General features: G+C 42.5%; 1 protein-coding gene across 1 annotated transcript in view; it reads right to left on the minus strand.

The window, feature by feature from the left end:
- Positions 1–865: 865 nt before the first annotated feature.
- ddx21 (DEAD (Asp-Glu-Ala-Asp) box helicase 21) overlaps positions 866–22,404 on the minus strand; it is a 33,792-nt gene continuing 12,253 nt past the window's right edge. The window contains exons 6-15 of the mRNA XM_043683140.2: positions 20,445–20,630; positions 18,148–18,293; positions 16,031–16,180; positions 15,091–15,252; positions 14,495–14,614; positions 12,636–12,709; positions 12,015–12,174; positions 8,143–8,277; positions 1,671–1,715; positions 866–1,300 (exon numbers count right to left, since the gene is read on the minus strand). Of these exons, the coding sequence (XP_043539075.1) occupies positions 1,109–1,300; positions 1,671–1,715; positions 8,143–8,277; positions 12,015–12,174; positions 12,636–12,709; positions 14,495–14,614; positions 15,091–15,252; positions 16,031–16,180; positions 18,148–18,293; positions 20,445–20,630 (1,370 nt within the window). The 3' untranslated portion in view covers positions 866–1,108. The remainder of the gene's footprint in view (positions 1,301–1,670; positions 1,716–8,142; positions 8,278–12,014; positions 12,175–12,635; positions 12,710–14,494; positions 14,615–15,090; positions 15,253–16,030; positions 16,181–18,147; positions 18,294–20,444; positions 20,631–22,404) is intronic.

The following is a 22,404-nucleotide window of genomic DNA, read 5'->3' on the forward strand; positions in this document are numbered from 1 at the left end:
GATTCCAACCTCAGGCAATTGTCTGTGTGGAGTTTTCTCCCACAGCCCAAAGGTGTGCAAGTTAGGCAGATTGATCTTGCTAAACTGCCCGTAGTGTTCAGGGATGTGCAGGCTAGATAAGTTAGCCATAGGAAGTATCAAGGTAGAGGGATGGGTCTGGGTGGGATGCTGTTTGGTAAGGACCCATTCGGCCAAATGGCCTGTTTTTACACTGTTTGGATTCTATGACTTCTATGAAAGATTGGCCAACCACTCTTCGCAAACATCTTGTGATCCAATCAATTCAAAAGTGTTTTTGTTAAGTAATGACCAATATCATAAACACAGCATAATAAAGATAGCCTGCTCCAAAAGTTAAGTAGTTTCTGCCTACAACTCAACATAAAAGGAAAGTGGTTGAATTGAGCTGCTATTTGGTTGATAATAACTATCAGTACCAAGTTGCTGCAAGCATTACAAAGAGAAAAGATGCTGCCTCTGGCAGGAAAGCTGCCAAATACACCATGCACAGAGGGCAACCAACGCACAAACATTTCACATTATGCCTACAGTTCTAGTGAGATAACTGATCTCTAAGCCACAAGTGGCCTTAGCAGAAATGAAGAAAGAACCATCCAGCACTCCTACTCAATCACTGCTAGGGAAGTGATATGCAGCCATTTGGTGACTTGAGGACCAAGTTCAATTGCAGTGTTCCTTGATAGAACACCCTGCTCTCAGTCCAAGAAGCCATGCATCAAACAGAGAGCAAGATCTCTGAGGGATCATGCCAAAGCTAGTCTCCAGTAACACCCTCCTGATGTCTGCACAGAAGATATAGTACTTGTGCTTGTGCTGGTTAACAAATGTTCACAATTTTCACAGCTAAAGGAATACTTTTTAATTTCTCTGTAACCATCCATCCAAGTAAATGATCTCTTGATTCCAACACCTCGCTGTTGCCCAATTAATTCCAGCCAACATCCTCTGCATTCAAAATTGCTGCGTGATAAATATATAAAACTGTCACGCACGGCCTGGGCAGCCTGTAAATCAGTAACTGGACAGTCAGGTGAGTTATGTAAAAGTATCCTCATCTGAGGTGTGGCAGGTGCCTGGTCATGCCCCACTACCAGTTGAAGGCTCGGTTGAAATTTCTCTTCATGCTTCTGCCATTCTGATTCCTGCTGAATCCTCTCCCTCCTCCTCTGTTGAAGGAGCGATTTCTGTATCTGGACCCTCCATCATGTCTGTCCTCCTCCAGCTCTGGTAACTTGGTTGCTACGGTGAGCTGCCAGCGCCGAGTGTCCTGCCAGCTTCCCTGTAAGAGACAACACAGCTCAGTTAACGTGCAGTGTATAGGAAACACTCAGCGCGGGCCAAAGGCCAGCAAATCACAATGGATAACAAACAATTGCAATGCACACCCTAAACTTGGGACAGTTATGGTACTGGAAGGACTTGCTTCAATGGTTAAGGTTAGAGAGTAATCAATTTTGACTGGAGAAATGGTCTTTTCCTCTTATGTTGTTGCAAAAGAAGCTTTCAGAAGAGAAGAAAATTAAGATACATTGCTTAAACATTTTTTTAGCACAAATGTCATTAACAATAGTAGCAGCTACAGAAAGTTTACATGTTATCAAGCAATAACACAGCTCCATACAGAAAGGCTTCCAGGCAGGCTTCCGTACCTTCAAGGCTTCCAGACAGTCTTCAGGAATATCGAAACAAACACCCTAAACAAAGAGATAGGCAGTGAGTTAGTTGATTCCAGCAAAGATCATTCAGAAACATCAGATTCCAGGAAGTCATAGCATGGAAAGAGGTCCTTTGACCCATGATATCAAGCCAGTCATCAACATCTATCTATTCAAATCCATTTTCCAGCATTCGGCCCATAGCCTTGCATGCTCTGGCCCTACCATCTTTCAAGGCAATGCTTTCTAGATATCTATAACCTTTGGGTAAAAAAATATTTCCTCCAATTCCTCTCTCAGCCTTCTGCGCCTTACTTTCAGACTGTGCCCCATGGTTACTGATTCCTCTATGTTTCTCTCTAGCAACTCTGTGCACTCCCCTCAAAACTTTGTACATGTTAATTAGGTTCCCCTCAGTCTTCTCTATTCTAAAGAAAATAACCCTAGGTCTCTTCATAGTTGACTTACTCCAGCCCAGACAACATCCTGGTAAATCTCTGCTGCACCCTTTCCAGTGCATTCACATCCTTCTCACAGTGTGGTGACCAGAACTCCAGCTGTGGCCTTAAGTGAAGTTGTATATAGTTCCATTAAAACCTCTCTGCTCTTGTATTCAATGTTTTAATTAATAAAGGAAAACATCTCATATGCTGTTTTAACCATTTTACTTCCAAGGATTCAATGTGTACTCCCTTGTTTTGTTAATCCTCCCAAAATCCATCATCTCACACCTTTCAGGATTATATTTCATTTGCCACTGTTCAGCTTACGTGATTGACACATCCTTATTATTTTATCTAAGGCTTTCCTTCTCATTATTTATCACACCACCAACGTTGGGGTCATCTGTGAGCTTAGTGATCAAACCAACTACATTCAAGTCTGAACAAAGACAGTACAGCACAGGAACAGTCCCTTTGGCCCACCAAGACTGCACTGGCACATGCTGCTTTTCTAAACTAAAAACCTCTCACCTCTACATGGTTTGTATCCCTGGCTATTCAAATATCTGTGAAAACACCTCTTAAAAGTTGCTATTGTATCCACCTCCATCATCTCCTCTGGCAGTACATTCCAGGCATCTTTGTGCAAAAAATTTGCCTCTCACGTCTTGTTTCAACTTACCCCATTTTACCTTAAACCTATGTCCCCTAGCAACTGAAATTTCTACCCTAGGAAAAAGACTGAGTAGCCATTCTATCCACACCTCTCAAAACTTTATAAATTTCTATCAGATTGCAACTTTCCTTTGACATTCCAGTGAAAGCGAACCAAATTTGTCAAATTATGACAAATACACTCCTAACCAGGCAACATCCTGGTAAACAGTTTGTGTACCCTCTCCAAAGCTTTGTAGCATGGTGACCAGAACTGGACATAATATTTCAAATGTGATCTAACTGAAGTTCCATATAGCTGCAACATGACTTGCTAATTCTTATCCTCTACACCCCAACTGACGAAGCCAAGGACATCAAGTGCCTTCCTGACCGTCTTATCCACTTGTGTTGCCACATTCAGAGAACTGTAGGCTTATACACTAGATCCCTCTATATGTTGATGCTACTAAGATTCGGCCATTTATTGTCTAATTCCCTCCTGCATTAGGTCATCCAAAATACATCACCTCACATTTGTCCAGATCAAATGCCATCTGCCATTTTTCTGTTTAAGTCTCTAGCCTGGGTGTATCCACTGGTAATCCTTCCTATCCGTAGCTCCCCCAATCTTTGTATCATTTGTAAACTTACTAATCGGACCACTTACATTTTCCTCCAGAACATTTGTACATTACAAACAGGGATCCCAGCACTGATCCAAGTGAAACATCATTGGTCATAGATCTCCAGTCAGAAAAATCACCCTTCTTCAGCTACTGTCTATTATGATTAAGCCAGTCTGTATTCATAGGATCTGCAATGACCTGATGCAGTGAGTTCAACTTTTATGTCAGCCTTCCATGAGAGCGCTTGTCAAAGGCTTTGCTGAAGACCTTTCAGACTGCACCTCATCATTCGACATTCCAGTGAAAGCAAACCAAGTTTGTCAAATTTTTGATCATAGAAAATATCCTCCAAGTCAGACATCCTGATAAACCTGCTACACTGTCAGGGAAAGCAGCAGGAACTCGTGTGTACAGTTAGCAGACAGCACTTGCACCCAGAAAGATCCTGGTTTGGAAAGAGTATCACAAGCAGTCAGCTGACCAATGACTCATGTCCAAGATTTACCCTGAAATCCTTGATAATAATAAAGCAGCATCCATCTTTGACGTCTGTATAATATTCCCCACCAATAGACCTCGGTTCAGGGATTATCCATTCATGAAACATTTTTCCAAATGCATAGGCCCTTAAAATTCAAACAGGGATGGTTTGATATCAGGCACGGAGATTGTGTGCAACTCCTGCTTGTAGTTGTAGATTTAATGAGTCGTAGAACAGCATGGAAAGACTCTTCAGCCCAACTTGTTCAAGCTGACCAAATCTAATCTAGTCCCACTGCCTGCATTCGGCCAACATCCCTCCAACCCTTCCTATTCATATATCCATTCAGATGCCTTTTAAATGTTCTGATTGTACTAGCCTCCATCATTTCTTCTGGCAGCTCATTCCATACATGCACCACCCTGTGTGTGAAATAGTTGTGCCATAGGAGTCTTTTACATCTTTCCCCTCTCACTCTAAACCTATACGCTTTAGTTCTGGACTCCCTCACGCCAGGGAAAAGACCTTGGCTATTCACCGGATGCATGCTCCCCATGATTTTATAAACCTCTATAAGGTTGACCTTTGGTGTCCAAAGCTTCAGGGAAAAATATCCCTCGGCCTGGACTGAGATTAGAAACAGGAAAGGAGAGGTCACCCTCTCCAAATAGTTCCAGAGAGTTATAGAGGAAATACTAGCAAGGACGATTCACAAAGGAGTGAGAGTGACAGAGTAGTTGTTATGGAGGACTTCAAATTCCCAAACCTTGACTGGGAATACTATAGTTCGAGTAGGTTAGATGACACAGTATGTAGATAAGTCAACAAGGGCCGAGCCCACATTAGATTTGGTACTGAGTAATGTATCCGGTCAGGTGTTAAATTTGGAAGTAGGTGAGCACTTTGGTGATAGTGACCACAATTTAGTTATGCTTACTTTAGTGATGGAAAGGGATAGGCATACTTCGGAGGGCAAGAGCTACAGCTGGGGGAAAGGCAATTACGATGCAATTAGGCAAGATGCACAGGATGTGGAAGGAAACCGCAGAGGATGGGCACAACAGAAAAGTGGAGCTTATTCAATGAACAGGTACTATGTCCTTGATAAGTATGCATCTGTCAGAAAGGGAAGGAGTTGTCAAGTACAGGAGCCGTGATTTTCTAAGGAGGTTGAATCTCTTGTCAAGAGGAGGAAGAAGGCTTATGTTAGGATGATATGTAAAGGCTCAGTTAGAGTGATTGAGAGTTACTAAGGGAGTCAGAAAAGACCTAAAAAGAAAGCTAAAATGAGCGAGGAGGGGACAGGGAAAACCATAAAGCTTTCTATACGTATATAAGGGATATATGAATAACTAGAGTAAGATTAGGGCCAATCAGGGACATTAGTGGAAAACTGTGCATGGAGTAAGAGGAGATAGGGGAAGCGCTAAATGAATATTTTTCGTCACTACTTGCACTCGAAAAAAGTTAATGTTGTAGAGGAGAATACTGAGATACAGGTTACAAAACGAGATGAGATTGGTGTTCACAAAGAGGTGGTCTAGAAATTCTGCAAAGTGTAAAAATAGATAAATCCCCTCGGCTGGATGGGATTTATCCTAGGATTCTCTGGGAAGCCAGGACGGAGAATAGGAAATATTATTGCCTTGTTCAAGAAGGGAGTAGAGACAACCCTGGTAATTATAGACCAGTGAGCCTTACTTCACTTGTGGGTAAAGTGTTGGAAAAGATTCTAAGAGATAGGATTTATAATCATCTCAATAGGAATAAGTTGATGAAGGATTGTCAGCACGGTTTTGTGAAGGGTAGATTCACAAACCTTATTGAGTTCTTTGAGAAGGTGACCACATAGGAAGGTGAGGGTAAAGCCACCGATATGATGTATATGGAATTCAGCAAGGCGCTTGATAAGGTTCCCCATGGTAGGCTACTGCACAAAATACGGAAGCATGGGATTGAGAGCAATTTAGCAGTTTGGATCAGAACTTGGCGAGCTGAAAAAAGACAGAGGGAAATGTTCATCCTGGAGTTCAGTTACTAGTGGTGTACTGTAAGGATCTGTTTTGGGACCACTGCTGTTTGTCACTTTTATAAACTACGTGGATGAGAGCATAGAAGGATGGGTTAGTAACTTCGCAGACGACACTAAGGTCGGTACAGTTGAGGATAGTGCCGAACAAAGTTGTAGGTTACAGAGGAACATAGGTAAGCTGCAGAACTGGGCTGAGGGGTAGCAAATGCAGTTTAATGCAGAAAAGTGTGATTCAGTTTGGAAGGAGTAACAGGAATGCAGAGTACTGGGTGAATGGCAAGATTCTTGGTAGTGTAGCTGAGCAGAGAGTGTCCATGTACATAGATCACTCAAAGTTGCCAAACTGGTTGATAGGGCTGTTAAAGGCATATGCTGTGTTAGCCTTTGTCAGTAGAGGGATCGAGTTTCAGAACCATGCTGCAGCTGTGCAAAACTCTGGTGCGGCTGCACTTGGGAGTATTGTGTGCAGTTCTGGTCACCGCATTACTGGAAGGATGTGGAAGATTTGGAAAGGGTTCAGAGGAGATTTATTAGGATGTTGCCTGGTATGGAGGGAAGGTCTTATGAGGAAAGGTTGAGGGAAAGGTAGAAGAAAGGTGGAGGGTTGTTTTTCAGACTGGAGGCCTGTGACCAATGGAGTGCCACAACTCCATTTTGACATTTATATAAATGATTTGGATGCAAGAATAAGAGGTACAGTTAGTAGGTTTGCAGATGACACCAAAATTGGAGGTGTAGTGGACAGCAAAGAGGGTTACCTCAGATTACAACAGGACTTTGACCAGATAGGCCAGTGGGCTGAGAAGTGGCAGATGGGAATTTAATTCAGATAAATGCGAGGTGCTGCACTTCTGGGAAAGCAAATCTTAGGAGGACTTATACACTTAATGGCAAGGTCCTAGGGAGTGTTGCTGAACAAAGAGACCTTGGAGTGCAGGCTCACAGCTCCTTGAAAGTGGAGTCGCAGGTAAATAGGATAGTGAAGGCGGCGTTTGGTATGCTTTCCTTTATTGGTCAGAGTACTGAGTACAGGAGTTGGGAGGTCATGTTGCGGCTGTACAGGAATTGGTTAGGCCACTGTTGGAATATTGCGTGCAATTCTGATCTCCTTCCTATTGGAAAGATGTTGTGAAACTTGAAAGGGTTCAGAAAAGATTTACCAGGGTTGGAGGATTTGAGCTATAGGAAGAGCTGAATAGGCGGGGGCTGTTTTCCCTAGGGCGTCAGAAGCTGAGGGGTGACCTTACAGAGGTTTACAAAATTATGAGGGACATGGATGAGGTAAATAGACAAAGTATTTTCCCTGGGGTCGGGGAGTCCAGAACTAGAGGGCATAGGTTTAGGGTGAGGGGGGAAAGATATAAAAGAGACCTACGGGGCAACATTTTCACACAGAGAGTGGTACAGGTATGGAATGAGCTGCCAGAGGAAGTGTTGGAGGCTGGTACAATTGCAACATCTAAGAGGCATTTGGATGGGTATGGGTATTTCGAAGGATATGGGCCGGGTGCTGACAAGTGGGACTTGATTGGGCTGGGATTTCTGGTAGTCATGGACAGGTTGGACCGAAGGGTCTGTTTCCATGCTGTACATCTCTATGACTTGAAGCTGTTTTTCTTAGAGAGAAGGTGGCGGAAAGGTGCCTTAATTGAGATATAAGATGATCAGAGGGTTAGATCAGGTGATCTGTGACAGTCTTTTACCTAGGATGGTGATGGATAGCGCGAGGGATCATAGCTTCAAATTGAGGGGTGATAGATATAGGACAAATGTCAGAGGTAGTTTCTTTGCTCAGAGTAGTAGAGGTGTGGAACAGTTGTAGAGTCGCCAACTTTATGGGCATTTAAATGGTCATTGGATAGGCATATGGACGAGAATGGAGTAGCGTAGATTGAATGTGCTTTGGATTGGCTTCACAGGGCGGCGCAACATCGAGGGCCGAAGGGCCTGTACTGCACTAATGTTCCATGTTCTATTCAGCTTTTCCTGAAAGCTCAAATCCTCCATCCCTGGCAACATCCTTGTAAATCTTTTCTGAATCCTTTCAAGTTTCACCAACATCCTTCCAATAGCAAGGAGACCAGAATTGCATGCAGTGTTCCAAAAGTGGCTAAACTATTGTCCTGTACAACTTCAACATGACCTTACCAACAACTATACTCAATGCAGTGACCACAGAGACGTTCGATGATGCAGTAAAAAAATAAGTGTCCGATTGTCAACATACCATTTTACCCTTTAGGAACTGCATCCTTTTCACTTTGTTTTCCACATTCTCTCCGAGTTGTTCCTTCAGCCCTCTCACTGCGTAGCTCAAACTGTGTACTTCTATTGAACAGGCCAATACCATTGTTGTATATCCCTGAGACAGAAGCAGTATGTTAATTATAGAATCTCTACAATGTGCAAGCAGGCCATTCAGCCCATCAAGACGACACCCACCCTCCAAACAGCATCCCATCCAGATCCACCCCCTAACCTATCACATAACCCTGCATTTCTCATGACGAATCCACCCAATCTGCACATCTTTGGACTGTGGGAGGAGACCTATGCAAATATGGGGAAAATGTGCAAACTCCACACAGACAGTTCAGTGAGGGTGGAACCTAGGTTTGTGGTGCTGTGAGGCAGCAGTGCTAACCACTAAGCCATCATGCTGCCCCATTGCTAATCTCCAATTAAGGCAAACAAACATACCCACACATATCAAAATAACAATTTTTTTTTAGATTACATTACATTACAGTGTGGAAACAGGCCCTTCCGCCCAACAAGTCCACACCGACCCGCCGAAACGCAACTCACCCATACCCCTACATTCACCCCTTACCTAACACTATGGGCAATTTAGCATGGCCAATTCACCTGACCTGCACATCTTTGGACTGTGGGAGGAAACCGGAGCACCCGAAGGAAACCCACGCAGACACAGGGAGAACGTGCAAACTCCACATAGTCAGTCGCCTGAGGCGGGAATTGAACCCGGGTCTCAGGTGCTGTGAGGCAGCAGTGCTAACCACTGTGCCACCCATAATTTTTGGTTCAAACATATTAAGATTTGGAAGTATTAGTTATTGCACGCTCAGGAAATACAGAAAACATAATTCCAAATATCCTGTCATTTTGAATCTTCAAAAGACATTTGATAAGGGACCATGAAGCAGTCAAAAGATCAGAGCACATGAAATCACAGGGCAAGTAATACATAGCAAATTGAATTAAAAATAATCTGCAGAATCTGGGAAACATCCAAAGTGGTAATTTAAGGACCAGTACTGGGACGACAAATGTTCACCATATCTATAAAATGATTTATCCTTGGAAATCAGAAGTGCCGATTTGACCAGAATAGGGTTATAGGGTGCAATTAATATTGAAAAAATCATGACAAAATGCAAGAAATTATCAAAATTGCAGAACACAGATAAAATGGCAAATGCATTTTAATACAAATGAAATGAGATATTTTATTCAAAGGCCAGAGACTCCTTACAGTCTAAACTGGAAATGGGAGGACGACGGTTTGGGGTACACCTACAAAACTATGAGTGTTGCAAGCTACTAAAGGACAGAACAAAAAAGAACATCAGCTGGGATTCATTTCTAGAGTTTTGTCACATCAGTCATAAGAGATCGACAGACAAGGGCCTTCGACTCATCACTTGCCACAAGTCAAAATAGCCACTTAATTATTTTAAATCCCATTTTCCAGGACTCAGTCTATAGCCTTGTATGCTTTGGCATCACAAGTGTACATCTAAATACTTCTTAAATGTTGAGGGTTTCTGCCACCACCACACTTAGAGGCAGTGAGTTCCAGATTCTCACCTGGGTGAAAACTATTTTCCTCACACCTCTTCCAAACCGTCTTTCAAATCTCGGCCCCCCCCCAACCCGTTTAGAGGCAGGGCTACCTCCTTGATACGAAGAGGGCTTGGCCCAGTCCTTAACAATCTCAGACCTTCTCCCTGATAGCTATACCTACATCATCTCTCACTATTGAGTACTAATTCAAAGTATTCATTTTCTTCTGGTTCCACATACAAATTAAAACTTTGGTCCTTAACAGGCCCTGCTCTTTCCCCCATTATTCTTTTAATGCACCCGTAAAATTACTTAGGATTTTCCCTTATTTCACCAGGTGGTATTCTTTCATTTCCCCCTTAGATCTCCCAATCTCCCCTTTCAGATCCCTTATGCACATTCTATACTGTTCTAAGGCTTCTGCTGTTTTGACCCTCAGTACCTGCTATAACCCTCTCTTCTTCTCTTAATCCAATGCTATATATCCCCCAGTATCCAGGGTTCACAGGATTTCATGGCCTTACCCTTCTTTCTTGGAATATGTTGGCCCTATTCTCTCCATATTTCCTTTTTGAATGCATCCCATTGTTCTGAGACAGATCTACCTGGAAGTATCTTCCCCCAGTGCACTCTGGCCAAATCATATCTGATCTTACTAAAATCAGCCTTCCCCAATTTGACAATATAGATTTGAGGTATATCAAAACAAAGATCATTTCCAGGAATGAATTTAGAATCTCGTCATACCTAACAGGAAAAATTGAACAAGCAAGATTAAACGAGGTCTTCTCTATGAGAGAGAAAACTGAAGAACAGTGGAGCTGTCAAATATGGAAGGCCTGGAAAAGATACTGTTTGGGAAAGATCAAAACTAGAAACCAGAAAAATTTGATTGTCACAAATTCATTCAACAAATTCTAAATTCAAAAATTCCTTGACTTAAGAATGAAGTTATAATGCAGAACTACCAACACAGTCGGGGAGGAGAAGAGCATCAATGCTGAAAGGGTAAGTTAGACAAGTGCACAAGGGAGAATAGATGGAAATACTAATATTGTGAGGTCAAATATGATGAGGGGAGAAGTTTCAGTACAGATTGTTTCCAAGTTGTGACATCTTACAGCAAGTTGGCTTTAAGAGCTGGGCCAGACAGAGCTCAACCTGATTGCTTGTCTGATCAATCCAGACCCTTACACAAAATTGGAATAGAAAATTGGACATGGTACAGCAATTGGTTCATGGGAAGAGGGGTACAACTTGTAATTTGTAGATTGGAACTGTGACAGGAGGTGGGTGGTTTAACATACTAGGGTGCTGTCGGATTAATAGTGGGGTGATTTGGGTGACATTTGTATTGTGGGGAGAGAGGGAGATGGGAATTACGGGCAAGGACCAGTAGAATTTATTTGGGAGAGATGGAAGGAATGGGTTCAATAGGGGATTGGTGTATATGAATACAGGAGGGGGAGTGGGAACAACATGGGGATTAATTATTGGAGCAATACAGGACCTTTTTTTTGTGGGAATGTTTTGCTTGGCTATTCCAGAGGACAGTTAAGAATCACACACATTACTGGGTCTGGACCCACATATACGCCAAATTGGGCTAGGACAGCCTATTTCCTTCCCAAAAGGACATTAGTGAACTAGATGGCTTTTTAGAAAGGGTCCCGGGGAGATCAAAAGACAATGAAATTGGTTTCACTAGAATGATTGTAACAAAAAACTGGCACAGATACAATGGGCTGAATGGTTCAATTACGTGGAATACGCCTGACAAGAGGTGGTGACAGACCTGACTGCATTACTGCCCAGCAGGATTTATAGTTGTGCAGAGCAGTAACAGGATACACCATCTGTAACTTCCTTTAAGATAGTGCACTATGAAGAATGAACTGAGGGGTCAGGTACTGACTGTTGGCAGACTGCCGTTCCCCAGCACAAGATAACTTTTCAGCATCTCACCAACTGCCCAACTGTTCGTCTGAATCAAGCAGTAAGGACTGATAAACTTCTCACCAATGGACAGATTAAAGTACAAGATGATCCTATTCCTGCCCAGCCACTGCTATATCTGGGAGAGAGACAGGAGATGAGAGCTGGTTAATGTGTGTCTTTCTCAGTCTTGTGGGTGGGATAGGGGTGGTGTCACTGTCCAAGTGAGATTCCTAGTACAACGCATATGACTATGATCAATCTAATACTGAGTCACAAATGAAACCAGTCACCATGCACTGGAAGAGTTCATGCCACTGGAAGGAAGAAACTGCATGCAAATGCAGACGTGCTTACTGCATCAGAGTTCAGGAGAGAACGCTGCTCTATGCTCCTTGCTCCTGAGATGTGTGCCAAAGCAGCAGCCAAAGCTTGCAATGCTCCTCGCTGCTCAATCAGGCTTTCAGCTGCTGGACGGAAATGCTCAATGGCTGCTGCTGGGATGGAATCCAAAGACCTTTCAAATACAAACATTGCAAGGTTCAGTTGGTGGAATTCACGAATTATCTCCTCTCAGCCAACATCCCATCTACCCGTTGTACAAAGCAGCAAATTATCAGCATTTTTGGAAATCAGTCATTAACCATTAACATCTACAGGTTACTCAGCTTTATTTTCAATCCTGAATGGAGGGAAGGCCAACACAGATCACAAACTCTGAACATTTACTGCATCAAACTGGAATAGGCCAGCTGTGCCCCGGTCTTGCGCCACTCAATCTCTAAATAACATCTCTTTGACCTCCGTCACACCTCCACCAGTGCTACGCTCTATCCCTGACACCTTCTCATTATTAGGGACTATTACTATTCATCAAATTGCTCATAGGTTCCCTCTGTTTAAAAGATCGCATCCCCAATCCACTCTGACTGAATACAATCCTCTCTCAGCAGATGTTAATCTGAAATCACACTGTACCGGATAGCGTCCTTGCAGGAAGCTTCAACAACGTCTGCGGCTGTTGGAACTCCAACACGTTTGAATGTCAACCCCTTTAAAGACAAATTACAATAGGTTTTTGTGGGGGATAAAAAAGCAACAAATCTCAAACGCTACAGTTTCCCTTCTGATTTATTTTAATTTTTGCCAGAAGTTATTACTCACTTTGTTTACTTTCAATAAATGGGAAAACGATAAATGCATCTGCTGTAAATATTGAAAAATATCGAGGTAGTTGCCCCACATTTGACAAAGTAGAAAGAGTGGGCAGGTGTTGTGGGAAAATATCTGCATTTCAAGAGCCTGCTCAACAGCCAAGTAAAACAAAATATCGGTTCACTTGTTCATGCCAACTAGGTCTGTTGTAAACAGGCTGAGTTTAATAATAAGGAGAAAGTGAGGTCTGCAGATGCTGGAGATCAGATCTGAAAATGTGTTGCTGGAAAAGCGCAGGTCAGGCAGCATTCAGGGAACAGGAGAATCGATGTTTCGGGCATAAGCCCTTCTTCAGGAAGAAGGGCTTATGCCCGAAACGTTGATTCTCCTGTTCCCTGGATGCTGCCTGACCTGCTGCGCTTTTCCAGCAACACATTTTCAGCTGAGTTCAATAATAAGGAAGGCATAGTGTTTGATGCTTAGTTAATGCAGATGTAGCTAGTCATTATCAGGGAAGAGGTGCCTCACTTACCCAATACCCTAAGCTTAGAGTGATCAAAACCAGCACACAATTTATCAGGGAGGTAGTGGCGTAGTGAAGTGTCACTCAACTGGAAATCTAGAGGCCCAGGTTTTTGGTCTGGGGACAGGTTCACATGCACACCTTGACAAATAGCAAAATTTGAAATAAAAAAATTAATTTAAAAATATGCTTTCCTGACAGAGATCATGGTAACCATCGTCAATTGCCATAAAACCCATTTAATTCATCACTGTCATTTTCCTTTAGAGAAGGAAATCTGCTGTCTTTACCCGGTCTGGCCTCCGATCCACATAATCATAGCTGACTGAACTGCCCTCGTGGAAAGTACAATTTGGGCTTTGCGGAGAATGGGACAAAATAGGTTTGTGATTGCCCTTTACAGTTTAACAGATTGGTGTCAATGAACAATGACATATGGCTAAGCCGATAAAACAGAACAAGCACACAGGTGCATTGCACATCACAGCGGATGTAGCTATGGACAATGACTAACCTTGAGTGGCAAAGCACACAAGCGTCAGAACTCTACATCTACAGAATTTCAGATTTAAACAGAAATAGAAGATGTTGGAACTTTTGCAAATTCCAAGAGGGGACAAGAATACCTCTTCTTTGTTAAGGAATGAATTATTTATCCAAGAAGATTTCTTCTTGTCTCCTAACATTCTCTAGTTTTGTACACAGAATCCCTGGAAGCAGGCCATTTGGCCCATCAAGTCCATACTAACCGCCCAGAAGACATCCCCACACCCTATTCAACTCTGTACCTTCCAATGGCTAATCTACTAACCCAGACATCCCTGGACACTATGGGCAATTTAGCATGGTCAATCCACCAATGCACATCTTTGGATTGTTGGAGGAAACCAGAGCACCCAGAAGAAACGTTGACATGGGAGGAATGTGCAAACTCCACACAATCACACAAGGGTGGAATTGAACTTGGGTCCCTGTCTCTGTGAGGTAGCAGTGCTAACCACTGAGCCACCATGTTGTAATCTTCTAACTGAACTGCTATAATAATATCAATCATTGCTTCTGTCCACTGCTGGCTATGACAGCTGCATATTCAATACAACAGTTTCATCGATATCATCACTTTTCAATAGCAATCCGCATAACATTGAAATGCACTTACAGCTTTGTGTTCCAAAAATCTCAGATGGCCCTCCTCCATTTTCTGATAAAAACAGATGCAAATCCCTGTGCGCCCAGCTCTGCCCGTTCGACCAGAACGGTGAATGTAGGAATCCACATCCTAAATTAATGATTGATCATATTAGAAAATCTGAGAATTTTACTGTAAAGAAAAGCATATCAACTCAAATCGCTAAGTTACATTAACATAACACACTCCTTTCTGGGGAATGCAGAGCAGATGGAATACCGGAAAACTCCCTCATTATTGAGCTCATTACAGGGTGTGGAATACATCAGAAACTAGCTCAAATATTAGACATCAAGTTTATGTCTAATCATTTTGACGAAAACACTGCAGATGCTGGAAATTAAAAATAAAAATACCATTGCAACTCAGCTAGTCTAGCAGGGACAGAAAGAGTTAAAGTTTCAAGTGCAATGACTTCTTCGGAACATTATTTGGAAGAGGAGACATACTGAGTTTGAAACATTGACACTATTTAAACAGCACTTAAATAAATTACAGAGAATTCACAACCAGATTTCAACGGGACTGGTCTGTAGACATCTCTCTGAATGGTAACGCTAACTTACCTTTGGTGGGCAACCCTGTATTACTAGGTCTACCTCTGGAATGTCCAAGCCACGAGCAGCCACATCAGTTGCAACCAGGACCTCAAAAGAGCCATCCCGGAAACCCTTCAAGGTGATCTCTCTCTGCTTCTGTGGAATGTCCCCATGAAGACACTGAGCATCCTGCAGAACAAAATAAACAAAATCTTGGATCATGAGCTGATGATGTACAGCAATCCAACAAAAGATAGCATTTGCACAGGTTAGTATAATAACTAGCCTGTGGGTGTGGAACACTTGTTTTGCACTGGGTGGGCTGCTCTTTGGAGGGTTGGTGTGGACTTAATGTGCCAAATGACCTGCTTCCATATTGTGGAATTCTATGATTCTATACAAAATGAACTGTGCAGTCTCCAAGCAAATAATATTAGTAGATCTATTCCCGTATAAAAAGATTGGGGATACTATTGACAGGGATTCATCTATCACTGTTTAAGGGGTACAGTACTAGTTGAGGACAGATCTGTCATTGCATAACACTGGGAGTCAGTATTGATGGGGTCAGGTCTGTCACTATATAACACAAGGACACAGTACTAGTGGGGACTGGTCTGTCAATAACACTGAGGTACAGTGCTGGTGGGACCAGGTTTGTCACTGCATAACATTAGGGGTAACTACTAATGGGATCAGGCCTGTTCCAGTATAACAATGGGGTGCCTTGTTAAGCCCAAATGTGGCTTGACTATCACTGTGGAAAACTCGAGTACAGTATTAATGAGAACAGGTCTGTCACTGTACACACTGCTTAAAGTACTGGTGGGGTCAAGTCACTGTCCAACATTGGGACACCATATTGATGGGGACCTTTCAGTCATGGTAGTGGGTTACACTATTAGTGGGGAGGAATCTGTTGTGTCACGGTGTTACTCAGGGCAGGAGCACTGGGAGAACGCCATACCTGTTTTATTGAGTTGTTCATCACCAGCTCATTTACTTCCTTCTTTGTTTCACAGAAGATAATAGTCCGCCCATGACTGCCACTGTAAACCTGGATTACATCACCAATGACTGCCGCTCGCTGTGTCCAGTGACATGCTATGGCCAAATGCTGGCCGAGAAAAGAAAGGCTTTTAGCTGCAGGTTCTATGCAACTCAATCTGAACCCAAGAACTTGAGGGATACTGAAACCAGTGATAAAGGAATCAATATCATATTATAAAGGGTAAAATAAATGAGACTGATAGGTTCCTACATATTAACAATCACCAAGGAATATGAAGTTACGGCAAAATGGTGAGTCATGGTAGAAGATTATCGATGATCTCATTAAGTAGTGGAGCAGGCTCAACGGCCTCACTGACCTTCTCTTGCTCCGAAATGTCTTACGTGCACATGGTTTATAAACAAACCTATTAACACCTACCCTGAAACTTTCATACTATCATAATAAAATTTTGTACTTTACTGATGCTTTAGGGGTAAATACCTAGTCATTGCACAACAGTGACTAGAAATTGTAACATCTAATGCACACAATGTTGATGGTGCAGGCATGGTGAGCCAAATGGTCTCCTTTTGCATGGAATAATTCTGATTCATTTGATTTGCTTCAGGTCAAGGGAGCCTGAAACCTGCTAGGCATAGGTGAGAGGTAATGACAGCCTGTAGAAGCAGACAGAGAAGTGAGTTGGTTCCATGTAGCTGCTTCAAGTTCTGTGGTGCAGAGAGGGCTGGGGTTCCCCAGATGCAATTGTTAGCTTTGTGCTACCACGACGCAGTTGTTGGCAGAACTGAGAATCTGGAATTGAGCCAGTGTTTATACGACAGCGTGCACTGCCTAGCCGATACAGGATATGCCTTGAAAAGTCAGCTCAACTGGTAGTGTCTACCAAAAATCTTGATTTGGATGAAGACGAAACAAAAATGTGGAATAGTGTATCCTTTGGTTGGGTACCTATCCAACTTTGTTGCAGCAGAACTCCTGACTACTGGGGATCAGATTAACTCTGAAACAGGAGCTGAAATTCTTCAAGAGGAAGACAAATTTTGTTTTGAGATTTCCTGGTGCCTGGACGGTTTGCCGAGAAATGGTTGGAGTTTTGCCATAGTTGTATCTTACATTTACTGTACAGTTTGATAGATAGGCGTGACTGATTGCTTTAACTAGAGTACAGTAAGTATTTATTTGCTTGGAATCTTGTGGCTTATTCTCTTAATAACTGGAATTTCAAATTGTGTCCGCTTTAATCAAATAAATATTACTGGTACAAAAGGAAGGTAACAAAATTTCCAGGTTGAATTTGGGGCCAAAACAAATTGGGGTGGTCTGATCTAGTATCTTAAAATACATCTTAGATCAACTAGTAGGGCATGCCCATTCAAGGCAGCACACTTCCTGCAGAGCACAGGCTGAACTGTGTCACTAAGATTATGTACTGGGTGATATAAAAATAGAGATCAAGCACATGTATCACAAAACTGAAGCACATTGGATTTGGATGTGTTTTATCATAGTAACCTGATTGAAATCAGCTAAATAATCCTCTGACAACACTATTGTAAACACTGGGTCAGTCTAAGTAATGGGTATCTGATACCGTACTAGAGATCAGAGGAGAAAGGACTGTCAAGTCTAGTTTTGGCTTTTATCTTTGTTGCATTTTATTATGTAGGTAAAAACATGTTATTATGTGTTTAATGTTCCATTTACAACTGATCTCAACATTCCTTCTAAGAGATGAAACAGATTTTATCATTGCAACAATAGAGTAAACCTGAAAATCCAGATCCTCGGGCCTCTTGCCTTACTGAGCTGGGGTCTCCTTCCCTCTGAAGTTATTTTCAGTACTTCTCTAGTTATATTCACTCTGTCTCTCACTCAATAACTAGTCTTATGCTTAGAACAGTAATTACCTTAAATAATCTTATAACACTCCAAGTTTAGCTGGAGTTTACATATACTACCTTCTTAACTGAGAGACAAAGATATAGCTCTGCAAACTACTGAAAAGTTATATATTCAAATCGATCACCGATCTCTGAACTGAAACCTAACATTCCCATGCTCAAACCCACCTCAACAGTTGTAGCAGCTCTCTGAGTCCGTTTTCCAATGAGATCAACCTGTTTGCACTGTGCTCTCATGTATTTCTTTGCGACTTGATAAACCCAGGCAGGGCAAGTTGCAGAGAAGAGGAGTGTTTGAGGATTGTCTTTGGAATCTTATTGGAGGACAAAAGTAGAAATTATATTAATCAATAAAGTCACTGGTATAAAAAGCAATTAAAAAATGTCAAAATTATAGATGGATTACAAATTGCTGGACTCAGACCTGATATCCTACTGGAAAGGATTTTCTTGCTTGATATAACTGGACAGGCTTTGGATTATTAGGCAGACTGCTCAAATCAACTAAACTGGCTGCACAGGGACCTCAAAAATACATCAAATGAATTGACAGTTAAGTTTGCATTAGGTTTCGTAAGGAAGGTGCGCGCACAAACCAATAAAATTCCTGACAAGCAGCATATCTACAACTTTCCCCACAATGACAAACATAGATTTCGAAGGATGCTTGGAAAACCAGTTACATTCAGCATAATGTTTCCCCTTCCTCATCCAGGGCACTTCCTGCCTTCTAGTCTCAACTGATGGAAAGCTCTTCTGACCAGGCTCCAATCTGCACCCTCCACAAATTTCAGTTAATCCAAAATTTTGCTGCCTGTATTCATCCAACTAGCAGGTCCCTCCTTACCTCTTTAACCCCAGCCTCTCAACTTTCCAATGTCTCCTCACTCCATTTTGTCGCACGAAGGCAGTAACTTCCAATCTGGGATATCTACCATCAAGACGGACAAAGGTGGCAGCTGTATGGGAGCACCATACAACTTTTCCCCTAAGTCACACAGTGTGTCAATATTGTAGTTCCTTCACTGCTGCTGCATCAAAATCCTTGAACTGCCTTGGTAACAGTATAGCAGGCTGAAGCATTTCAAGATGCCACTCACCATCAGCAGAGTGATTAAGGGTGGACATAAGTGTTAGCATGGTCAAAGACATTCACATCCAATAATCAATTAAGTTAAAAACCCTCCAATCTTAATACTGTGGAAGATGCTCTATAAATGTAATTTATTGGTCTACATTCCCAAAGGAGATTATGTGATGATGCTGCTGCACCTTTGAGGAGGTTAGGTTGTCCTTGGTTCTTTTTCAGGAGGTCGTAAAGATACAGATTCCGAAATGTATGGAGTTGATCTACTTGAGAATGCTTTCATGTTTTTGTTTTAAAAACACTTGCAAGGGAAATGGCCAGTTCTCCCCGCTCAGCTTTTCTCTAGTTTAGTTTAAGCAGTATGGTTGTTACACTGAAAACTAGCAGTAAGTTTAGTTTGAGGCTGCTGGTCCAAGAAACAGCTACATGAAATAAAGTGTTCCTCACCGAGTCCCTCTGCCATCTCTCTCTCTCCTGCAACCCATTCTAAAAAATGAAAGACTTAACAGCAATCTAAGTTTGTTCAATATATCGCATCAGCGTATGACACTTTGATCTTTTGCGATAAATTCTGCGTCCTATGATCCTACTCCATTAGCTACTTGACAAAGGAGCAGTGCTTCGAAAGCTTGTACTACCAAATAAACCTGTTGGACTATTACGTGTCATGCGATTTTTAAATTTGTCCAACACCAGCATCTCCACATCACTGTCCTGTAAGACCCCGTGTTTGATTTTACCTTTTTACTAAACGGTGTTTGTGGGGATTGTTGCAAATATTTGGATCAGCATCATTAAAAGTTGGGAGAGTCTGTTGGGTTGTTGGATAGGTTACATTACTCTAGGAGAAAGTGAGGACTGCAGATGCTGGAGATCAGAGCTGAAAATGTTGTTGCTGGAGAAGCGCAGCAGGTCAGGCAGCATCTAAGGAGCAGGAGAATCGACGTTTCGGGCATGAGCCCTTCTTCAGAGCCGTTCCTGAAGAAGGGCTCATGCCCGAAACGTCGATTCTCCTGCTCCTTGGATGCTGCCTGACCTGCTGCGCTTTTCCAGTGACACATTTTCAGCTACGTTACTCTGTATTCTGTTCTCTTTTGTTTGTGTTTCATTTGATAATCTGGCAAATAAATTGTTTTGTTTAAAGCAGAATGGTTGTACAGCTGCAATAACCACTGTACACCTGCCTAAAACAATGGGCAAAGTGAGGGTCTGAGCTATTTGAAATGTTTTGAGGGGGTCTGGCCTGATCCATAACAGTTGGCTACATAACATTTTCTCTCTTATCAATGGTTCAGGCTCAGGTTGTTTAAGGATAGCATACCTCTTCAAAAGCAAACATGAACACAATCATCAGAGGCCAAAACACAGAAAGACTCACCTTTTTTGTATGCAACTTTCAGAATGTCTTCCACCTGTTCAGCAAAGCCCATGTCCAACATTTGGTCCACTTCATCCAGGACCACATGCTTCAGTTTAGACAGGTCGATTTTCATGTTCTGTAGATGGTCCCTGATCCTTCCAGGCGTCCCCACCAAAATATCAATGCCATTCCGAATGCTGTCCACTAAAAGATAATTCAACCCTTAACTCAGTTTGCACATCCCATCCATAACTAGGCCAGAAACATTCCTCTCACAGTCAGGTTAATCATGAAACAGTACCCATTATTTCACATGGACTAAGAAAGTTGAGAGGTTTTCAGTTACATAAAGTGACTTCCAAATAGCAACCTGGGTTTACCTGCACCAGATGGAGTGCCGTGATTCAAGGTGGCTGCTCTTCACTATCTTCTCAAGAGCAATTAGGGACAGTAAATAATACTGGCCTCACCAGTGATACCAACATCCCATGAAAAAATGAATAAGCCATTACAGTCAAAATGGCCAGTCTCTACCAGGGCAGAAGTAATTTCCAGTCCTGGCTTTTGAGACACTAACTCCTGCCTGCTTGTTTTGAGGAATCAATGTTACTACTATAAATAGGTCAGGCCAGTAGTATAGTACTGTGTTTTGGTGATTGGGAGAAACTTGATATCTAACATGTGCTGTGTCTGCCCCTGGATGTTTGATGGGACAGTGTTCAGGATGTTTTACTTTGGATACATCCCATGCTACAGTTGGTATGTTAGCACAGCTAGTAGAATTTTCATCAGAGTCATACAGCGGAGGTTTAAAGAGGTGCTGTACTGTCACTTGCCATGTATTTGATGAATTGTCCTTCTAGCGTGCCTACTTGGGCTTAACCCCAGTAGTTGTCTCTCCATTAACTCAGCGCTCCCACTGCTCCCAGTGGGTTCTGTCAGCGGGTCAGTTCTCATTGCCTATTCACCCTTGCCCTTGGCAAGTCAGTTGGTTGTGACGGCACATGCCCAAGGGGGTTGGAGGTGAAATAGCTGCTCCACACTAAATTATGGTTATCCTGTATGCCACTGAAGACCATTGTGGTAGTGGTTTGATCCTGAACATCAAGCCACAATTTCATTTCTCTCTCTACCTCTCAGGATCCTCCCTTTCTTTTGCAGCCCTCTCCACTCTCATTCAGAATTCTTGTTTTTGACCGACCTTTCCCAGTGTACAGAAACATGCATCACCAAGACATCGTCAGTGTTTTCCTCCCTCAGGCTCTGCAGCAAACAGGTAATCACAGTGATTAGAACCTGCATCTCAATTCATTCCCTTCTCTCACTTGACTTCATCCTCCTCCTCCGCACATACAATCTCTCTCTCCATGTAAACTTCCCCACATTTTTGGGCCACCATCTTGCTCTTTTCCAGCTCTTCTCCATACCAGACGCAATCCCACTTCCTTCTCTATTTGGCTTGGAGAAAGCTCTCTCCCAATTCATTTACACTTAGAACATTGCAGCATTCTAGCCACAGGTCTTCCACTTAAGAGTTTTGCAATAACTGGCTTGCTTAATCAATCATATGATCGTCCTTCTATAGGGATTACATTGTTAAACTTGAGAAGATGCACAAGAGATTAACAAGGATGGAACTGGGGGGTGGCGGGTTTGAGACACAGAAAGATGCTGAACCGGCTGGGGCTATTTTTCCTGGAAAGTTGAAGGCTGAGGGTGGCCTTCGAGGTTCATAATATCATGAGGGCCATGGATAGGGTGAATAGGCAAGGCTTTTTTCCTGGGGTGGGGGAGTCCAAAACTAGAGAGAATAGGTCTAGTTAAGAGGGGAAAGATATAAAGAAAGATCAAAGGGGTACCTTTTTCACAGAGGGGAATGAGCTGCAACAGGAAGTGATAGAGGTGGGTACAATTATAACATTTAAAAGATATCTGGATGAGTATTTAAATAGGAAGGGTTTGGAGTGAAATGGGCCAA

The sequence above is a fragment of the Chiloscyllium plagiosum genome, unplaced genomic scaffold (assembly GCF_037043375.1).
Source record: "Chiloscyllium plagiosum isolate Xiang-an unplaced genomic scaffold, Cpla_swu_hap1 HiC_scaffold_22, whole genome shotgun sequence".
Classification (NCBI taxonomy): Eukaryota; Metazoa; Chordata; class Chondrichthyes; order Orectolobiformes; family Hemiscylliidae; genus Chiloscyllium; species Chiloscyllium plagiosum.